The sequence below is a fragment of the Pelecanus crispus genome, chromosome 1 (genome assembly GCF_030463565.1).
Source record: "Pelecanus crispus isolate bPelCri1 chromosome 1, bPelCri1.pri, whole genome shotgun sequence".
Lineage (NCBI taxonomy): Eukaryota > Metazoa > Chordata > Aves > Pelecaniformes > Pelecanidae > Pelecanus > Pelecanus crispus.
In genome coordinates, this window is record NC_134643.1 from 165274954 (window position 1) to 165298114 (window position 23161).

At 38.8% G+C, this 23161-nt stretch overlaps 1 protein-coding gene across 4 annotated transcripts in view; it reads left to right on the plus strand.

Moving 5' to 3' along the window:
- Positions 1-23161, plus strand: part of FGF14 (fibroblast growth factor 14) — a 412338-nt gene extending 389177 nt beyond the window's left edge. For all 4 annotated transcript variants that reach the window (XM_075715928.1, XM_075715941.1, XM_075715934.1 and 1 more), the window contains 2 exons: positions 20240-20438; positions 23025-23161. In XM_075715928.1, the coding sequence (XP_075572043.1) occupies positions 20240-20438; positions 23025-23161 (336 nt within the window). The remainder of the gene's footprint in view (positions 1-20239; positions 20439-23024) is intronic.

The following is a 23161-nucleotide window of genomic DNA, read 5'->3' on the forward strand; positions in this document are numbered from 1 at the left end:
TAGTCTAAATATATGGGTGTCCTCCTAATGTCAGGTATGCTAATTAAGGTAATTAATATTTATAACTGTTTGCAAGTTTGACCTTCGTTATCCAAGGCAGCGGAGAGTTTTTAAGATTGCTATTTTATCCGTGTAAAATAAATACACCAAGCACTTTTCTGAGCACTGTAGGGCCTCTCTATTCTTCATGAAGAACAGTTGTTCTGCAAGTAATACATCTGCAGCTTCTGAGCCTTAGAAAGAATTAGAGAGTGCCCAGTAATAGGGATTAAATTCAGATGAGATTATCCATACCAGTAATTGAATGTTCCTGATTTTCATTTTAATAAAATAAATTATAGCTCATAACATTTTATGTTTCATTAAGTAATTTCATAAATGAGAGTCATAAATATTATATTTAGACAAATAAAACATTGATGATTATAAATTATTCAAGGGTACTTTTACTCAGCTTTGAAATGTGCTCTGTCTATTTGCCGTTCTGCTCATTGGCCCTGAGGATTGACTCCTGGTAGAGGTTTCAGCAAGTTAGAAAAACGTTCATGCCATTAAAATAGAGAAGACTGTGCTAATATTGTAATTTTTGCACAGTGTTTAGCTTTTCATTTAAAAGCACGTAAACCAGAATATTATGAAAGAATAATTTCCCCCTTTTTGTCCATTTACTATTTCTGTTTTCCTTTAGAAGTAGTGAATTATCAGGAAAGAAAAATACGTTTCATGAAATATAAATGGTAAATTATTTACTTTTAACTGTGGCAATACCTACAGAAGGCCTTTACCCTGAGATGTGAACAAGGAGTGACTTATGAGCAAAAATATTCCCTGTAAGTTAAAAAGGTGTGAAAATTCAGTTGCTCAAGGGCATGATTTTAGAAGTGAAATCTAATAAAAGCATAACAAAGAAATGGCCAAGATAATGAAAGCCTGAGTATCCACTGAGTTTCAGTGAAGGGAGAGAGAGTCTATTTTAATATTCATAAATTGAGCTGTGACCCAGCCAAGAGCAGCTTCCTTCACCCACCCACCCCGGCTGGTGGACTTGCCTGGAAAAATACAAAAACAAATGATGTTTACCATCCATCACAGCTCCACGGTTTGTCTGGGAGGCTCAGGTCACGGCTTACTGCTGCCACATGTTGTGGCAACTTCCCAGCAGACCCCAAAGCCCAGGGTCTGGCTGTGCATCCCCCAAAAGCTGGGGTCTGGCTGTGCACCAGGGAAAGAGGCTGCTCCCCGACCCAGCACTGGCCCCCTGCTTCCTCCGCGCTGGGCACCCACAGCCCCAGCAGGAGCCAGGCTGGTCCTGGAAAAATTACCTTTAATGTCATCCCTGTAGTGTCCTCATGGTGTGATCTGTTTGTGCTTAAACTCAGTGCTTTAATTGACTTAAGGGGCTTCAAAGCCCATGCTCTAAGGCCCCTTAAAAAGTCCAGAGAAATGAGCGTAAGTGAATCAGTCAAGGTTTATATTTCAACTACCTATCTTGCACTGTTAGTGTTCACTCCTAAAATTTCAAAATTTTACCTCTACTTTGTAACCCAATGTAAATTAGGTTTGAGTCAGTCTTATGTTTAATAGATACACAAGCTGAGGCACCAGATAACTCTTCGCTAAAAGGTATGCAGACTGTGGGTGTTGTACAAGTCGTGAGCCTGAGAAGTGTCAGGCAAGAGACAGACACTGTGTGGGTAGAGAAGGGATAATTTTTCCTCAAGTATTGCATCTCTTTGTTATTATTGATAAAAGCAATAAATGAAATACCTGCAATAGCATTCTGGAGGCAATGATAGGTTAGAAAAATAAAGCAGAGGGGTTTTTGCTCCCTTTTCTTTGTAAGCATGACTCTACTTACTTAACTTCAGTTTCTAAAATAGATTTGCTAACACAAATTGATTGGCTGAGGCCAGGCGTGGATGCTACTCCCCTGGATATCATCATGAGAAAGTACGTGGCTCACTTTGGAGCTCTGAAAAAGTGGTTTATACAGAATTCTGCCTACTTTTATAGTCACAGGCTGCAAAACATCTCTGGAAACTTAGTTGCCCTATGAATATACCCTTTCACTTCCCAGATCTAGCTACATGTCCCACATGGGTCCGAAGGTCCACAGTGTGAGAAGAGGGCTGGCAAAGCAGGGAGATTTATATTACTATGGGGGATATTCCTGGGGTCAGTGTCTCTGCTGGCATCACTGACAGTACATGCAGGGAGAGCGATTTTTAAAAAGGGAGGAGTGGCAGGAAGATTCAGCAGCTAAAATGTTCCCCACCTGCCAAAGAAATGAGGTAGAGCCGCAGAGTGTCCAGACTTGAGAAGCAGGATGCCCTCAGGCCCACCAGTCCCATATGTTTAGCTGATCCCAGATACTTTTTTAATAAGGAAAAATGCCATTCTGCAGTGATAAAATTTACAAGAAGCTCTGCAAACAAACCCTCGCACTTCACTGGATATATAGGGGGAGAGGTTTCATAGAACCATAGAATCATAGAATGGTTTGGGTTCAAAGGGACCTTTAGAGGTCATCTAGTCCAAACCCCCCTGCAATGAGCAGAGACATCTTCAACTCGATCAGGCTGCTCAGAGCCCCATCCAACCTGACCTTGAATGTTGCCAGGGATGGGACATCTACCACCTCTCTGGGCAACCTGTTCCGGTCTTTCACCACCCTCACTGTAAAAAATTTCTTCCTTATATCTAGTCTAAATCTAACCTCTTTTAGTTTAAAATCATTACCCCTTGTCCTGTCGCAATTGGCCCTACTAAAAAGCCTGTCCCCATCTTTCCTATAGGCCCCCTTTAAGTACTGGAAGGCCGCAATAAGGTCTCCTCGCAGCCTTCTCTTCTCCAGGCTGAACAACCCCAACTCTCTCAGCCTGGCCTCATAGGAGAGGTGCTCCAGCCCTCTGACCATTTTTGTGGCCCTCCTCTGGACCCGCTCCAACAGGTCCATGTCCTTCTTGTGCTGAGGGCCCCAGAGCTGGACGCAGCACTCCAGGTGGGGTCTCACCAGAGCAGAGCACAGGGGCAGAATCACCTCCCTCGACCTGCTGGCCACGCTGCTTTTGATGCAGCCCAGGATTCGGTTGGCTTTCTGGTCTGTGAGTGCACATTGTTGGCTCATGTCCAGCTTTTCATCCACCAGTACCCCCAAGTCCTTCTCTGCAGGGCTGCTCTCAATCCCTTCACCCCCCAGCCTATATTGATACTGGGGGTTGCCCCGTCCCAGGTGCAGGACCTTGCACTTGGCCTTGTTGAACATCATGAGGTGCACTCAATCCCACTGTCTATGTCACTGATGAAGATGTTAAACTGTACTGGTCCCAGTACGGACCCCTGAGGGAAATATTGTTTCTATGAACAATATTTCTGGACCTGTTTGTTTATCCGCAGTGTCTCAGTCCATGTGAACTTTCCTTCCAATTCATGTGACTGAGCCCCCTGAATATCTGTATTGCTTTTTCTCTGAATTTCTTTAGTCTCATCAGACAATTCTGCCCCACACCCACTCCTCCTATTTGTCCAGGTCTTCCCAGACTAAGTGCTGACCATTTTTTTTTTTCCTGTTTTCTATTTCTCCATATACTCTCCTGCTTGCAAATTTTGTCCTCCAAACTCATTTAGTGGATTCCCTTTTCCTTAAACACTTACGCTGCTGAAACACCAGCAGAAAATCTTTCCCTCTCCACATTAAATAGTGGAGAGGAAGTTTGTAACCACAAAAGCTTTGCATTTGATCTGCATATGTGTTTAAATGTGGGCTGGTTTAAGTTAGATAGCAAAATACTTAATTCTGTGTTTAGTCTTGTGCAGTAGGTATAGATGGGACAGCACGGGGATAACAGTGACAACCTGTGGTGAAACGGCCCCTGTCCACTCCTGGGGCTTCCTGAGGAGGCATAACATTGGCAAGCAGTGCATTTTAGCTGGCTTGAAAAATGGGACTGAGTTTGGGGAAGATTGTCTCTGAGTAGATATCCATAGTTGTATATTTTGGGCATCTAAATTCCTGGCCTGATTTTCAGAAGTGCTGAGGCTGCTGAGAGCAGAGCAGGAGCTGCCCAGCACTGCACAGCTGAACGTCTGGCCTCCAGGTATCACTGCTAACATGATAATCTCAAAATCAGAGACCACCTTTGAGAACATTGGCTTTAATCTCAATTTCCCAGGTTTTCTAAGATATAACATGTACTCCAAAGAGTTTCTCCAACCTATTTGCTGGCAATGGTGGGGGGAATTACTAGTACAGACCTTCGAATATATAAAGCTTAACAGAAATAAAAATAAAAATAAAAAAAAAAACCCAAGAAGAAAGGTTTTCTGTTTGTATTTTTGTGAAATACCAGTCTTGTTATTGATGTAAATCATGCACAGTGTAAACAGCATGTTCTTCTGACTGCTAGGGTCTGAGCACCTCAGCAGAAACTGTGACTGTGATTCATGGTGGCTCCCTGTTTTCTAATTACTGCTCTCATACAAGTTTATTCTCTGAAAGTAGTGACTGGCGTAGGCAGGTATACCCAACGCCTCTGATTTTATATTTGCTGGCAGCACTGTTTTAATTGCTGCTTTTTTCCATGGGAGAGTTCAATTCACAGGCTGATGGTTTTCCAGAAGCAGGAGAAGTGACACACCTGCACGCACACAGGCAGGGGCAGCCCCCAGCAGCAGCGTTCATCTTTTAATGGCTGACAGAGCACAACCTGAAGAAGAGGGTTTCTTCTTTCTCTGAGCAGTCTCATGTGTAACTTCACAACCTGTTACTCTCAGCCAAACTACCCGCTCTGAGATTTTCCAGATATCTTGGTGCTTCCTGCTGGCACCTCTGAGTGCTTCATGAAATACTGAGTCTGCAAGGTGATGTATCAGTAAAGATGACCAGGTCTTAAATGCCAAAGAGGTGTTACATTGTCAGGAATCCACACAAATTGTACCACAAACCAGTCTCCATTTAAATCTGGATTTAAAAATAAATGTTTATTTTTTTACTTAATATTAAGAGTATGTGTGGTTGTTTGCAAAAAAAACAACACAATTGTTACTGTCATATTGTTTTAAGCACTAATAGGTCTGATAGATGACTGTTAATTAGTTAACAAGAACATATAAGAATTGTCTTTTCTTCCATCTGTTTGAGACCTTCAGTGTATAATTAAACCTGGATTAGCCAAGTGATATATCTGTACTAAAATATTGTAATTTAAGCAGTAGGAAGTTACTCACATTTCCAAAATAAGTAAGTGTTTTGGCTTTTCTTGTCTTGTTTCTTTGCTTTTAGTTAGGCCAAAAGTACAAACAATTAAAAAGACCTGACAGGCAAACTGAAGAGGCAGAATAAGAGGGGGTGTCACCTGCTGTAAGTTTTATACTCTCAATTGCATGTTTTGTTGGTTGGTTTCTCCTGTAATGCCTCTGCAATCTCAATTTTGATGCAATAAATACAGCAGCTCCAACCCTCTATGAGCAGACTTGGTCTCGTTACTGTTATTTTCCCACATCCCTATACTCAACCTATTATAGAAATCAGCTTTTTGAACTGAATAATAGGTAATAGTCCTAAACTCAGTGCTTTATTTCAGTAGCTATCAAAAATCCCTGCAAAGGAATGGAAGTGGCATGAACAAAGTCCTGAGGAAATACCACTGATGATAGGTTAAAACTCACAGCTAAATTTCTCTTAAAAAAATTAAAAAAGAAAAAAAAAAAGAAGAAGAAAGAAAATAAGGCAGCATAAGATGGAAAATCTTCCCTTTATTGCAGTCAAAGCTCCCTTTCTTTGTCCACTCTTTCATTTGTTCTTCCACAAATTATTGGTTTTATGTATTTTAAACTGTGTCTGTGTTCTGTCCTTACTTTGGCTGTTGGAGATCATGGACACACGAAGTGTGTTTCTCATTCACACTTTATTCCACTGGAAAACAGCCACTTTCTGTGGGCTTCCCCCTTCTTCTGAGGAGTGTGCCAGTGCAGCAGAGGGCATGGTTAGAGAGGTGGTGGTCTGGCAGTCCCTCTGGGCCATTGCGAATTAGCACAGGTGAGATCAGCCCTGACATGCATTGAGTCTAACCAACTGCTTCAGTCCCAGTCGAAAAGTCATATTTGCTTGTCTTTTCAGTGGAGCTTGTGTATCTAAACCACCGAGTTAAAGGCTACCACAATATTTAATGTATACTGGTTCCATATGGAAGAAACTTATTTTTTATGATACAGTATATACAATTGATTCCTTCATTCCCAAGATCCTGTATGGTATTTTATTTCGGTATTGAATGTATGTATTGAATGTCATCTTGCGTTGTCATATTTTCTGCAAATGAGAGATGTATTTTAACTCCATTGAAAAGAAATTGAAAAATACTGCAGAACAGGAAAAATAAGTCCCCTTTTCTCTGGTCCATCTTTCTTTCCATATGGTGAAACATATTTGTGAATCATATGCATGGTGTTTATCTTTCATCCCCTGCCCCCTCTAAACAGGTGCAAATGCTTTTGTGAAAAAAAGAAAAAAAAAAGGAAAAAAAACCCCATCAAATCTGATATCAGTCTCCTTTTCTGGCTCTCTCTTTCAAGTCTGATGTTTTAACTTTCCTTTTGATGAGCATATAGTTGAAAATCACATTTTGTAAGGAATTGCGAACAACAAGGAAAAAATCACCTGTTGACTATACAAAGGCAGCAGCACAGGGAATTTTCAGGGAAAAAAGAAGACATCCATCTCTATTTCTGTATTTATACAAGCATGAGGACAAAATTCAGTTGTGATGAGTTAAGTATTGAAAAATACTCTTATACACAGGCTAACATGGGACTGCTTGTATCTATCTGGACCAATGTGAAAGCTAAAAGAAATGTAAACAAATGGAACAGAAATTTAAGTCTAAACATAGGTGCTTTATCTGCAGCCTTGCTTAATTTTAAGAACTTACTGAACTAATTCAATAGGAATAAGAACAAAACATATGCAGTGATACATTTTACGAATGCATGCTGTGCAATGCCTTTGGGGGACAGTGGGAGAAATTGGAAATCCAGATAAAGCTGAGGATAAGAGAGTTGTGCGTTTGTAGCTCAAAGGATGAAAGTACAAAGCAGGAAGTCAAATCTTTGCCCTATTTGATGTCAGTTTAAGGTCAAGGTAAACAAATACATTCCTCAGTGTATGTGGGCATGGAAACAGGCGTGCAATCATTGTGACATTCTCAGGAAAAGGGAGTTCATATGGCCTGTAGCAACATTTTGAATATGCTGATGGTTTTATTATTGTGGGAGAATGAAAGAGAAAATACAGTTCAAAAGGTTCTTGAAAGACTTGAAGAATGGACAAGAAAAATGGAACACAGATCAACAAATACAAAAAAATCCCACAATCTTGCAGGCAAGAAGGCACAATCTTACAAAAGCGTAGGCAGTTCTTGACAATGTGACAGCATTCAATGAATTAGTTTGCATGTCTAGGAAAAGTAATTACAAGGAACTTTTCTGTGAAGGAATTAAGGCATGGTCTAGTGGTGGGACACTTTTTTCTTTTCCTTGCTGAGATTTTTTTTCTTTTTTTCCACTCCAACCTTCTCTCAAAATAACAAACTTGCTAGATCTTTTTTGCTTCTGTTGTTTTTGTTTTATTTTGCTTTGGTGGGTTTTCTTAATGTCTCTGAAACCTGGGCATGTACAGAAAAGAAGACAGACATGTAAATACATATTGACTAAAAGCATATAAAAGAACCAGTGGGAAGGAATGACCAAAAGGGATATAATCTGAAAACCAAGTACAGAAATTTTGGTGAACTTCTGTGGGCAGGTAATCTAGGGATATATCCCCATCACCTTTGGCCACAACGCTGAACTTTAGAATTAAGTTTGTAGGGTGAGAGGATGTGAATGTGAGTGCGTGCGTCCTCTTGTCTGAATTTCCCTCCTTGGGGAAAAGCCCCTGGCTGGAGCTGGAGCCAGCATGTGGTTGAGAAGGTGTGAGAAGGACATGGCCAGAAGAAATAGCTCCTCGGCATAGGCACAGTCTTGAGCATAGGCTCACTGCCATGGCTAAGAAGAAAACAGGAGTTTTAACACAGGAAACAACCACAAAGCTCTTCAGGTAAGTTATAAGCAATTAAAAAGGTGTAAGAGGAGAGCTGAGTTATCACGAACCACTGGGGTCTACAGAGCCAGGGACTGAGTGATAATTTAGTGCTCACCCACAATTAGTGCTTACCCACAGGTAAAGCAATTGCTCTCTGAAAAGGCAACTGAGATGAAGGTAATTTCAGAGGCATCACCAGGCATCAGCTTGGGGGTAACCAAGTCACTGGCTGAAGTTCAGCCTGTTTACAGCCTTTCTGAATTATCCCTTGCAGTTCAGCATTTGTGTGCAGTATGACTTGATGCATGCCTTTCTTGTGAAAGAAAGATATGAAAAACTGTCCTCAGTTTTGGTGAACCAGTGAAGAATTGTGTTTCCAATGGACTTGGAAATCAAAATACCTGATATTTTCACCTCCATGCTTCTTGCTTTAGAAATCAATAGACTGTTTGTAAGACCTTAAAACAGTCTTTTCTTTGCATTCAGCAGTTTGCTCCTGCTTCTTACAGATGATGTAGTAGGGCACACCTTAATATGTGTATTGATTGTGCTTCCTTTGCCGGTCAAAGGTGGATTACAGATTGACTTACTCTTTTGAGCAGACTATAGTTTTGACCCTGATCCTATGTCTCCAATTGTTTTTTATACACAGCTCAATAGTAATATATGTTTTCTGTCTCAGCTTGTCTTTGCAGTTAGCCACTCAAGACAGTAGATAATGAATTTTAATGCCATATTGGTAAAGAGGAAGATGCTCCATTTCTCAGGAACACAGGTGATGCAAATTCACTTCCAAGCAGCAGTAAAAGCAACTCTAACCTTGAGCAAAAACTCACTGCTTGCTTTGAAATGTATTCACCACAGCTGAGCCTCTTTGCAAAAACTTGTGTGTGTGGTATGGTATAATGAATTCTGCTGGAAAGCAATAGGATATAGAGCTAGTCCTCCCATTAGAGTACTGTAGATGCCAAGAAAAAGAAGTGTTGGGGTTTTTTTTTTCTTTTGCTGTCTGCATTCCTCAAGTGCAGATTAGAAGGGTTAAAGGTTGGATATTTGTACATCTCATTATTCATCAGGATTGTTCATGAATAGATTGAAGCTGCTCTGGGATCAATATGTTGTTATCCATGCAATATTAAGCTTTGACTTTCCACAGGACAGCTACAGGAATATGCTATAATAGACAATGAGTTCGGTAGAGGCTTGAGAGCAAGGAGCTAACTGATTTTATGGGAAATTGTCAGATTTCTAACACCTTGAGCAAGTAGTGGCATTGATTATCACTCAGTAGCCAGCAGCTATGGATTAAAATCTTGCTTTGTTTATTATTGTTATGAACACTATTTGGTAAAACTATTTCCAAACATTTTTTTTAGATCTGCAATGCATATTGTAACACTGAGGCAAACAAAAAGACCTAATCTTTTGCTACCGCTCTGATTTTTATACCTTTATGTGTTTTGCCAGACATTCACATTGTTCATAATCAACCTTTATAAGCTTCTTGCTAAAAGAGGAATTTTATCTGAGCATCAGCGTGTATCTATAATCATCCTGCTGTTACCCATCCATAACAAAAACAAGCATCACTGCTGAGTGTGTGATAGGAGTTGCATGTCATCATCTCCTATGTAATGAGGTACATTAAGTTTCTGCTTTTTTAACATACAGTGATATATGTGAAAGTGCCTGACTTGTTTCCTTTCGGCACTTCTGACTGGTTAACAGTGTGATGCCATTCCAAAAATACCTTTTAGTGGTTGACATTTTATATCCTATTAATTGCTTAGATGAAACAGGAGACAGAATGGATTTTCTTTTGTCCTTGGTATTGACTCACTGTACAGCTTTTGAATGTCTGGGTATGAATCTCTGTATTTTAAGGTTCTTCTGATAAAGGAAAACTGAAGTAATAGTTATGTAGATGCTGTGAAAATTAAATAATAACATGAAAATATTTTTAGATCTCTGGATGAACTGAAATATATTAAGTGAAAAGAGACTTTTTTAGTGACAATTACTACTTGCATGAGAGATATATATAAAAATATTTTCTGGAGTTGCACGTCAAATTACTAGCAAGAAATCTAGGATTTTTGCTTATATTCATTAATTTCAGGACAGGCAGCTTTGCTCCTGTGTTACTTTTTCTGGACAGACATTATGTGGTGGGCAGCACTCTGTTGGGTGTCCCATCATATGTGCATTGACTTTTTATGTTAAGTGAAACATTCTATGAAAGAATGAAAATGCATAAGAAGAAACAGTATGGAATATTTAAGACTCTGTCAGCCTATCAGGTTTTGGCCACCTTTAAGATTTGACATCCATAATTTTCTGCCTTCTCATTGAAAAAGGAGAGGTGGAAGGAGAACAGAGAATGGATTTAGGGCCCTTTGTCTTCATATGTGAAAACTGCTTTGGAAGGAAATGGGGAAAACCTGTTGAATATTTATAGCAGTTCTTCCATGGCTGAAGGACAAAGCTGGGCAAAAAGATGCACACTGAAGGAAGCAAAGAATTACTGGTTTTCTTCTAAAATATGTATTTGATGTATAACAAGACTTAAGTAAAAAAAATCTGAAAGTGGTCTCTGTTCCCTTTGCTTCCCAGCCGTCAGTGGTCAACTGCACCTCATTTGAGTTATGAAACTCAGAGAAGACTTAGCTAATGCATTTTCTCAGAGAATTGATTACATTCATTACAGAATGGCTTTGCCTTGCATTAGTCTCCTCAGACTGAGGTTCCTCTGGGCTTGCCTCACATGTTCTTCTTATGAACACCGAGCATAAAATAGCAAAAGGATGACAAAGAGACATTAGCAAGAAGTTCATATAATTGACCTACCCTAATTGCCTTTTATTCATTCCAGGCCCTGTCTTTTATAATAGTTGATTCTTTAGGTGGTATAATTCATGCACTGAGAGGTCATAAAAGCAGACTGCAAGCAGAAAAACAAGCTCATAACTGTAAAGAAAAAATAAATAAAAAAGAGTATGCTAAAGTAGGCTACTTCTTATAACTTGAGTGGTTTTGCAACTTTTTCTAGCTTCTCAGCTTGTAAAATGACACCCATTTAAAACTTTCATAAGTTCACACATCTTTTGGAAGGAACATGTAGAACTGAAACAGTCTAAAGTATACCTTACAAAATACCTCTGAATTTGCATCTATTTATGTTTACTTTTGCATTTGTAGATAGTTATGGATGTGTCATACTATTATACTCAGGGAGGTCTGCAAATACTATGTAACACCACCATATATATGAAAATATACCATCCCAACTGACATTGCATATTAGTAGCTTATTAATGCTAATATACCAGTCATGCAGTGGCAAAAAACTGGAATCAGTTTTCTTTATCCAACATTTCAGTGTATTGCAGAGGAGCGGAGATTTCATTAGTGGTAAATGGTAAGAAAAAGTCACCCTTCTTTTGAGGTACTTGGTCATTTTAATAATTCTTTTGCTTCTTTTCTTGATAGTTTATATTATTTGAGGCATTTGGATTACAGAAGGTTGTCTACAGTAATGACTGTAAGTGTCTGGATAAAATTGTGTCAAAAAATTCCACTGTCATTTGGAAAGGTTCGGTCTATATCTGAAAGTACTCTGTATCCCTCCTGCATTATTCATCCAGGGACATAACAGTGGATTGATGAGCGACCGGATGAGAATTTCTTCCCCAGCCCATCATGGTTTGTTTCTGCAGCTATGTTGTTAAATCCTTCCTTTCAGTCTCTTAATTTAGTGCTGTCCCATTTTTCCCTTGGCAGTGACCTTTTCTATCTGAGAATCTGGTGTTGTCTACAAGCTGATGAATTACAGCTGTTCTGAGTGGAAGCAACTGGGAAAGATAGGCTGGTTTACTCAACATTCTTCTCCAAAACATCCCATAACAGTAGTGGAAGAAAATATTCCCTACAACGCACACAATTTCCCTTAGTCATGCCTTGGGGCATGTGCTTTTCTTATTGATACTGGATTTATTTAATCACAGATGCTGTATAGGAGATAAAAGATGTCTTTCTGTGTTGATACAGCAAGGAGTTATAGTTGGTGTTGAAGCTGAAGTCTTAAGATTTTTACTGCAAATTTAAATCTTAAGGGAAGGTAGATGCTGAGGATTAAGTAGGGAGGAGATTGTGCTCTTGGAGAAAGAATATTTCATTTCACTGGTACAAGGATCCTGGCTGCATTTTCTTTAAAGCCAAGGATGTACTCAAGCCAAAAAATACACATTTCTGTGAAAGTTCAGAGTGGGACTGAAGCAGAAAAATAACCTCATCCTCTTTTGTATGTCTGTGGGAATGAGGGAGGGTATTATATTTGACCACATGCTGTAACATGTGATGGCTGTCAGTGGGCTGCAGCCCATTCTAAACCCATAGTTACAATTTTGGCTTATAGCTAATATTTCTAAAATTCATTTTGCTTTTTTTATTCAGGTGAGACAACAGTTTTTTAACAGTTCTTCTCTTGAACTTCGGTTGAAGCATTCTAGTTTTGGCACATAAATGCCATGAAGACAGTTTTAAAGTTTAGCAACCTTTCCCAGGCTGCTCCCCCAAAACTTCTTTCATATGTTTTTGAATTTAAACAACCTTGATTCACTCACTCCTAATGTAAGAGTCATGATTCAGATCTGCGTGATGGGCTTTGTTTCAAAAACATTAGTTCACTTTTGGACTCGAACTGTACAACTTTAAATAACATATATCAGAAACACTTATATCAAGGAAATGCTGTTCTATTTCAGCCATGTGCCACTGAGTTGATGACTCTGAATTGTAGGTATCCGTCAAAAGAACATAAATACCTGAGCACTGCTGGTGATATCATGCTAACTTCTATCTGGATGAGGAGAGAGATATGTAAGAATTCTCCTGGCTGGTGTATATAAGTAGTAATTTGGGATCATTCTTGAAATTATTTAAAATATGCTTTTAAATATTTTTTTTTATTATTTAAATATGCTTTATTGTTTAGTCTTGCAAATGGTAAGTTTATGGAAGTGATCAGTATGTGCGCTGCCTTCCATACAAAATATTATTGCCCTTAATCGATTATAGTTCAATATGACCATAGCTGCTAGTTGTAAGCAACGCAACCTTTCTCTTATGAAACAAGGAAGTTTTTGTAATCCAAGCTGTTTTATGTTCTGTTTCAATCTGGACAGAAAATGAAGCCAAATTCAGGCTGCAAACAATACCAGCTTAAACACACAGAAATCTGTCCAAGCTATTTTTTGTTAGTTTGTCTTTATGTATGCTATGTGGCTTTTATTCATGACCTTATTTTAGGTGCTCATGAATGTACATGAATAAAAGAATTGCTACATTATTAATATTACCAGTCATATCCCTGCTAATTAGAATCCCAGTTAAGTAAGTGCTAATGTTTGCAAGAGCATTGATTTACATTTACTTTTGCCTAAATTTAGTCAGAAGTTGTGTTTTGTTTCTTTACCAGTAGTGATAGTCACATCTTTGGGTCTTTTAAAAAGTAAAAAATGAGCAAGGAATTATGGGCAAAAGTTTAGCTTTTGCATGCTGACATCCTTACTGCACTCTCAGTGATTCTTTAACCAGCAAGAATCATCCCTGGTTTTTTTTATCTGCATTGTAGCAAGTCCTATGGTGGGGGGGGGGGGAATGTGTTTGTTTTTTGTTTTAAAGTCCATGTGCTAGGAACCTAACAGAACAGGAAAACCAGAAATAACACTAGCTCTGAAGAGCCAATATTGGTGTTCTCTGACTGTTGTAGTCTATTAAGGAAATTTTCAGTCTGAAGACTGTGGAAAGTATGTGAACAGGCTTCTGAGCATTTGCTGCTTTCATGGGGTGTCTGTGGGATTGGCAGGTTCAGCTATTACTGCTTTTTATTTTGAAACTTTGTTAGTAAACTCACTACAAGGTTTGTAGTATGGCAGCTAAAGCCTCCTGTTCCTCAGTATCTTACTCAGCCAGTTTGCACATTGAAAATTCTGCCAACTTTGCTTGTTCTTCTTTTTATGTTTAAAAATGATGTTTGTATTAGGGGCCTTTTAGGCCCAGATCCGCTAAATGTCTTCTGAACGTACAGGGAACGTAATATCAATTTCTCTTTGACTCATAAAGTACCTAATCATGTGTTGTTGGAGTTCCTGCCATTTGAAGAGGAACTCTTGAACAAGATCATTTTGAACGGTAGCCTTTTGGCCGGCTTAAGAGTTGGAAAAATTTGGTGCTATGGATGGGAAACCTTGAGTAACGTTTTTTTATTCTTTTACACCAGCATTTGGCAAATAGGTATACTGTAAGAAGGTAGTCTAACTCGTCTAATTCAATGTGCAGCAAATCAGAGAAATATCAATTTAGGTATTTTCCAGTTCTCATGTTCAGGTGAAGCCTCCAGTTCTTACAGGTCTTGCTGCATAAATATGTCTATGATGTGGCCTTTTGCCCTTCTACAGCACTGCAGCTGTTTTCTGGGATCTCATTGTTTCACACCTCAATTACTCCAGCATCCTCCCCTCCTGCACTGAGAAATACAGTGCCACCCCCACAATCTCTGTTCAGAAGTCTGCCACAAAGTTCATTTCCCAGCTTCATTATTTTAACTGTATTTCTCTTCTCCTTTGAGTCCCTTCTCCTCATTAAACACACACTGCTTCTCTTCAATTTTAAGGTCCTTCTTCATGAGTCATTTCCAACCTTTCTATCCACTATTAAAATGTCACTTCCTTCTTTTGATTTCTGTGTTGCTAGCCTCTAACCCCAACAATACGTTTGTGCTGACTGTGCTTCTTTTCTCACTTCACAGAAGTCTCCCATAAGCCTCCACAGAGCTATTGTTGTCCTTTCTTCAATCTCTCCATAAAAATCCTTTGTCATCATTCCTAAAAAAAAAATGTTCAGTAACCAGGTACTAGCATGATCTTGTAATTGCTCGGATGTTTTGGGTTTTTTTATGCCCTGTATCAAGCTCTATTAGGATTGAAAGGTGTTCACATCAGGTAGACTCCACTTGGTCTGTACTTCCAAAACACTGAGGTCCTCTTCCATGACCTGGACTTCTAAGTACAAATAATAAATAGTATTAAACCAGGATTATTTTCAACTGGTCTTGAGTTCTGAAAAGGATCAGTAATCAGGTTTTTCTACTATGCTTGATTAGACTGGCTGTTCCTTGCCTGGCAATCTCTTTGAGTTCGTCTTGCAGTTGTGTTTTCTGCTTGGCACCAAGGAGAAGCTGTGGGTAGTTCAGCCTGCAGCTGCACTTTGGTTGCCGGGTGTGATGAACGAGTCTCACTGTGCCCATCTCCGGGGGAATCCACTGCCTCCGTATTTGCTGCTGGTTACAATTCAAGAGGCAATTCTGTGAGCTGTAACTAGAGTGATACCCTCCTTTCCTATATTTCAGAATAAAAAGCAAATTTATGGAGGCTTGAAGGGTCAGGAGTAGAAGGTAGGCAACTTTTGTAGGAGCCCTTGTCCTTGGATCTGCATGTTTTAATGACCATGGTAGAGCCGTGCTCTTACGCTCTCCCTCACGGTGTGTGGTGGAAGGTTACTTTTTGTTCAGCCCCAACAGTTCGTTATTGATTGACTTACTGAACAGAGGTATAGTTTAAAATTGCAGGTGTTAATGGAATTTTTGGCTAGCTGTGTTGTCATGCTACATTTTCCTTTGCAACTCTGGTTCGCAGCGTAGGTGTCTTGTCCATAGCTACGTAATTATTTCTTCTTTCTGAGAGCTGTAGTAGCAAAACTCCATGTTTTGTGGGGATTATTTTAAGTTAAAGACTATGGCTGCAAATGGATATGTACAACTTTATTAAAGCTACCTAAATTGAACAGACTAAATTGTGAAAGCCCATCAGTTGGAAGTTACACTGATAACTCATTCAAATATTTTAATTTACTCAATGACTTGTGGGGCAGTAAAGTTTGCTGTACTTTGATTTCAAACTACAGCCTTTTGCTAGTGTTCCATATTATTGATTAGCATGGGGGCCTAGCTTCATCATGGAATCATTTAGAATCATAGAATCATTTAGGTTGGAAAAGACCTTTTTAAGATCATCAAATCTAATCATAAATCCTGTCAGACTTCAGCCTCCGATTGACAGAAAGATGCTACTTGGTAGGGAATTCATCTCAGTTGTCATCTGAATTGCTTTCCAACAATCCTTGTATCTCCATGTTCACAACACAGGTAACCTGAGCTCCTTCATTCAGGCACTCCTAAGTTTGCGAGGTGGATAATAGCTCTTTTTTCTTTATTTCATTTGTGTTCTGTTCTTAAGTGAAAGTACGTTCTACCACATGACTCTGTAAGCTAAGGCTCCCCTATTATGATGTAATGCTACACTGCTGAGTTTTGGCAACACTGTGGGAACCCCAAAACTAAGAACTCCCCAATGACAGAACTTTTTGATTCCTAGAGGTTGAATCCACAACCTGTGTGTTGTAATACTTAATAATGCTACAGCAACTGGGAGAATTAAAATATCTCCAAATAGGACTCACATCAAGCAAAAGCTTGATGGGAAGCTGGCAAAAATATCTAAGTGAAAATTCTTCTCAGTGAGGTGCAATTTAATACATCCTTCACCTCTCTAGGACCCAGGAAGCTGTATCAGATTGCAGTTTATAGCCAAAACCCACTCCTGGGGTTTTGGAAATTGGCAGCTGGTATATACTTTATTTTTCAAATGGTGCTTTGAGAGGAGAAAACCACCTTTTATATAAGATACAGGTTAAATCTGGCACTGAGCTTGGAAGAGAAATCTTGAGCACAAGTTCTTGTTTGCAAGTCATTTCTGGTTTTGCAATTTATTCGTTCACTTCCTAATACAAAATGCAAAGACTGTCCTGGGATCAAAACCCAAAAAGTCATTCTTGCAGGGAAGACCTAAATGATTCATGTCAGCCAGGTACAGATTTGGATTCCTTGAGGTTGGATACAGATAGGCAGGTAGCCTAGGGGAGTACCCTCACCACTGTGTTTCCCTTATGAAATGCCATTGTGCTGCCTTTCCCTCCAGCAATGGATTTGAATAAGGTCAGCTGTGGATGATTTTTTTTAAAGTCGGTGCTGTTAGCACATTAGTCATTTTCTGAGAGTTATAACTGGGTTGAATCTTAGGTATACAGATCTAGATTTGGCCTAGGTACATGCAGAAACAGCATTTTAGGTGTCACGGCTGCTTTACTTGAGAAAATATAGGTGCTTACAGCTTTTCAACCAGCTGAGATGGTGTCTGAGGCAAGGCTTTAGACATCACTCTTAACTTAGAAATATTCAGTTTCCACCTGAGCCCCAGGGAATGTACCCGTTTCAGAAGTCCCTTTCTGAGTAATCCTTTCCTCAGAGGAACTGGTGGATGCTGTTCAGCATAGTCATCGTCAGGTGCCTAATTTTCATTCGTGAATACCCTCCACATTAGTGGAAATATTAACCTGCTTTAATGTAGCATACATTTAAGTGACTTTTTGACTTTGAGTTTATCCCAGGCAGAATTGCATCCTAATATACTGAGTGAATGCAAAGCTATCCAAAGCTGTTACACTACCCAGACCTGTGGAGTAGGATAGCTGCCGTACTTTAGGGCAGAATACAGTATTGAGGTTTGGCTCTTCCCCATACGCCAAAAAAAAAATTAGCAGATTATTACTATGCTATTCATAACTAAAAAATAGTGATGATGACAGTTTGTCCAGTCTGTCAGTCTGCATCCAGGAGTAGCCAAGTAATTGTGTTGACATCATCCATTTTTTTGACTTAGTAAAGTAAATACCTACAGTTTCATATGCTGTGCACCGTCAGAAAGAGTACTGTACATGCCAAAGAAATGAGAAAGAGCCAGGTCTGATCCAGGGGTGGGATATGATTTGAAGGAATCTTATTTCAGTATCCTAATGGATATTGTTTGGGAAAACACAGTAATAGTGTTTGCGGGCAGCCAACCATCTCTAGTACAGAGGAGCATGGAATGACAAACAGCTTTTGTTTATAGCAAAAAGTGGGTATTGGCTAAGAAGTAGTGTTTATGGTAATTGAGCTCTACAAGGAAGTAAAACTTAGTGGGGAACACAGGGGGTAGCTTTTGCAGTGAAGCAGGTAATAAGGAGAGCTGTGTAGGCATTTCCTGATTAGCATCTGCTGTTTCAACAGCCAAGGAACATGACTCGCATGTAAATGCTTGTGCTAAGCTTTAACAGGCATTCCCTCTAGCACGCCACCCTGCCTTCTGCTTTTATTTTGAGTCTCCTTGAGCCCTACTGTGATTTGAAATCAGTGGAGGAGAAAGGAGAGTAACACAAACAACAGATGTCTTAAAGGCTTGGAACAGAGAGAGAAAAAGCCCCATGGCAAAGGAGAAGGTGCAGCTAAGGTTTTTCCTGTCATGAGTTTTTGGTGCCTCTAGTACAGACTGTATTTGTATTTCTGCATGTGTATATAAATACAGCTGTGCATATAGGTGGTGAAGAAGTGATAGTGCAAAAAGATGGCCATTGCACACATCAGAGAATATTTTTTGCATCCTGTAAATGAGTGTGACCTATAGACACTAAGAGTACTTGCTCATAGAGAAAGCAACCTATTTTAGGGCAGGTTCACAAATTATTTTCCAGCTGCTGCGGCAACTGCTTTTAGTCTGTTGCTGGATAAAATACACTAATTATTTTTATTTGGGGTTAAAAGTTACTTCATAATAGAGAAAGCTTATAATATGCCTGGGATCTGTCAAGACAGCTTTGCTTACGGGTGGTAACTTAAGCCATGGAAATGCAAATACTGTGTACCCCATAACACTGGAGAACTTGATTGTGCACTAAGTGGCATTTAGTGCAGATTCAGAAAAGTACTTAATCTGTACTTTCTGGTATGGGGAACTGTGTCTTTAAGGACTTTGATTTCCAGAAAGGAAATCTGTGACTGAAACAGCTGAGAAATTCTTACAATATATAGGCAGCTGGGGATGGCATAGACACCCTGAAAACACATTACCTGCTGAGTGTTAACTCAGTACTGCATGGGGCCAGGAGCAAAAAGAAATGAAAACGAGGGGAAAAAAAAAAAAAAAAGAAAAATACTGTGAATGGAGACTGAAAATATATGACGTTTCCCGATTTTTACATCTTGGGAAAGGCAACTGAAAGAAATATAAAAGGATTCAGGGCTGAGAACTTTGTGCTCTGAAAGCTTAGCAGAAGAAGCAGCAAGCTACCTTCCACTTTCCTGCATCTACCTCCTCCTTCTATGTCTTATATCTTCCACAGGTTTCAGCAGATGGGTCCAAAGACAGAAAAATCACATTCACACAGAATCCTATTTTCTTGTGGTATTTTAAATGTAATTTTATTTGCTTATTAACTTGCTGGTTTTTTTCAAAGGATTTTGGTAAACTCTGTCTCAATATATGTTCACACTGTTTATTTTGTTTCTGTTACTTGTGTTATTAAAAAATATATATTTAAATTATTATTTGGCTACTGGGCTACAGAAGTCTGTGCTTAGGTTTACCTTAGTAAAGGGTTTAGGACAACTGCTCTGTTAATGAATGTGACTTCTGAAAAGCATTCCAGTTTGGGGATGAATGCTGAGGATGTCAGTAGGAATTATTTCTCTTTGTACAGAAATTTGTACATCAAAATAGTGTTTTCCTGTGGTGTTTCAGGCCATGTGGACTCTAGAAAATGATACATATTTTGATGCGTTCGTAGCAGCATTTTTTAAGCATTAAATATTAGTTGTTGTAAACCATAGAGGGAGTTTGTTGCATTTAGTATGTTAAAATGGAACAACTGTTCTCTCATTAATGCTATTTTAGCACAGACTTTCTTAATCTTTACAAGGATACCCTATCAGAAAACTAAGCACAATAATAATTATGCCTGTATTTTAAACAGTGGTTTTATGCCTGTGTTGCTTCCTCTCTGCTTTGAAAATATACTCTCCCTGTTGCACAGATGGGAAAACAGAGGCATCCGCAGAAGGTGAAATAAACTCACCTGGAGGTCATCTAGAGGAAGACAGATCTCCTGGTCTTAAAGCAGAAACTTATTATAAGTCATATATTAAACTTATCAAGAGGTATTTGTAAGTTAATAAAACAGAAGCCGCACTTTAGAGATATCATTTAACATTTACTTTTCCTCCCACAGGAACTTTTTACACCGGAGTGCAAATTCAAGGAGTCTGTTTTTGAAAATTATTATGTAATCTACTCATCCATGCTCTACAGACAACAGGAGTCCGGGAGGGCCTGGTTCTTGGGGCTGAACAAAGAAGGGCAGGTCATGAAAGGAAACAGAGTGAAGAAAACAAAACCAGCAGCTCATTTTCTACCCAAGCCATTGGAAGGTGAGGTTCAGTCCATCGCTTGCAGATCCTCCTATAAATCTCGCAAGAAGAAGAGAGAATGGTTTCTAAAATACCTTCTGTGAATGTGCATGCCCCGCACAGGGGCCATTCCAAATGACAGTCCCCAGGATTCATGGAGCGGTTTTGTGCTTCAGCATAGTGATGCTAGAAAGAGCATATGTAAAAACATTTTTTCCAGGGATTAAGAGGTCATTTTGCAAGAAAAGGAATCTTTTGTGGAAGTGCATTGTGCTGTTTTTAAAATATTCTCTTGGTAGGGACAAAAGCTGTTGTGAGTCTTGCAGTGAGAAAATAGTCCTTTCATTAAGCAGAATGAAATAATGGATATTGTAGGATAATTGGGAGTTATAAAGGGAATGGATGAAATGTCAGCATTTCAAAGTAAAAGCTTTCTAATACAACACACAAAGGTCTCTTTATAAAATAAATCATACTGTATTTCTTAGCCAGTTGATGTAATGCACATAACTTGTGTAAGTTGGCCTTTAAACCAAGATAGAAGCAAATAAAAGTTATGCTAACCTTACACACTAAAATGATGTCATACATCCTCTGAAAAACACATTCATTTATACCCTGGAACTTGTGAGTTATCTGTGTTCTGCAGGCCTTTATAAACCTATGCTTCTTTTCGCTTCTTGTCCCAATGGAACTCCAGATTTCACTGGTATTATTGCTACACATAGTCTCAGTCATTCTGAAAATTATCCCATTACTTAACATCTGAAAACACACACCTGAGTAATGCTTTAGTTAGCAGTCCCATTTCTTTTAACGCTTTACCTTAAAATTTTTGATTAAAGGATCAGTTTGTTAAATGTTTTAGAGTTTCATCATAAGGAAAGAATCTGAATAATCCTATGTTTTAACATGATATTTGAACTCAGGTTGATACCTTCATGATTCCCTTGTCTTGCAAAAGCTTACAGTATTTTCATGAGCTCTCAACAATATTGACACTTTATATGGCAATGCCTTCATATTAAATTATAAGAATTGTAGGGAGGAAAAGCCAATGCATTTTTAAAAGCAACATCAATTTATACGGCTTAGGAAAGAAGCGACTTTTTTCATTAATGTTTGGATGGTCAGACCCTATCAAAATAGCTTAGGCAAGGCTTAGCAATGAGTTGCTTTACATTGCCCATGAAAGTCATCAAATATGACAGCTCTGCTATATAATTCCTTATTTTATAGTTCCATCTCATGTTATTCGACTTAATATTTTTGTAGGTCACAGTGTTATTTCACCAAGCTCTTTTAATTAATCAGCAAAGTGTCCTAAACACAGTTATGGGGGCACTCTGAAGACATAGATCATAACCAGCCTGATGTACTCTAGAGAAGACGTTTAATTTCAGACTTTCAGAAGCCATAAAAGGATTTAGATTATGTCATTGGAAATGTTAGAACAAGTATTTGATTAGTTAATGATGCTATGGGGCCCTTCATATTTATTATGAAACTTCACACCATTGAAGATCAAGGTCAGTACTTTGATGCACCTGCCTTCTACTCTAATTAGACAAGGGATGAAGGGACTGTGCTCTCTATGCCTGCGCACAGCCGGTCCTGAAATCATAGTGTGATGATTAATTCCTTTGACTGCTTTGACATCTCTTTTAACGTTGCTCTGATATAAATAAATGCTAGTGAAGTTAGGTATAAGTGGAAATATTACCTGATTCAGTGGCATGGAAAATGAAATTGAATTATCCAAGAACATTAATCATTAAGGCAGCTTAATGCTGGAACTGTGTAATTGAACACATGTATTTTCCTCAAAGGATTTAAAGTGGTTAGATAGGGACTGAAGCCCAGGGGCAAACTTTTAATTCCTCTAAGAATTCAGTTAACAGTTTAATTTGGAGTTTTCTGTACTTCTACATTCAGTGGAGATCAGTGGCTACTGTATATATTTTTGGAAAGGAGGAATAAAATTACCCAAACCTCTTGTGTACTCTCTGCAGCACCGTCCTGGACATTTCTTTAGTACACATCTGAAGAGATCATGGCCAAGCTCCTCACATTTGGGAGACAGACGTACAAATAACTTTGTAGAATCGGACCCAAGCCTAGTCTTGCAATGTAGGACTAAAAAAGAACACTTAAGTCTAGACAACTGTATCGTATGATCCCATTTGTTAAACACCATCTGTCTTATCATATTTTACTTCTAAAAACTTGCAGAATATTTATTTAAAGGGTGTGTATATATATACATATGTGTATATGTATGTACATTTTTGTGTGTCTGCCTCATGCAAAGACAGAACAGTAGTTTTTCATTTCCAAGGCTTCTATAGTTTCCATTAAACAAGCAAGCATACAGTTTCGTACTGTGTTTTTATGTCAGATACAGAAGAAGTGAGAAATTTGGAGGGTCAAGCAAAGCTATCAGTCATGCAAAACAAGTGTCTGTCAAAGTAGTTTCCCTCATGGGCAAGAGGACCATAGATTATATTACAATATCAGTTATTGTAGAAAATTAATCCCATTTGAGATGAGCTCTTAAATGAGACACATTCTTAAAAATGCCTCTCCTTTCCTCTTTTCTCCCTGCAGTTGCCATGTATCGAGAACCATCTTTGCATGACATTGGAGAAACAGTGCCAAAGGCTGGGGTAACTCCAAGTAAAAGCACAAGTGCATCTGCAATAATGAATGGTGGCAAACCAGTTAACAAGAGTAAGACGACATAG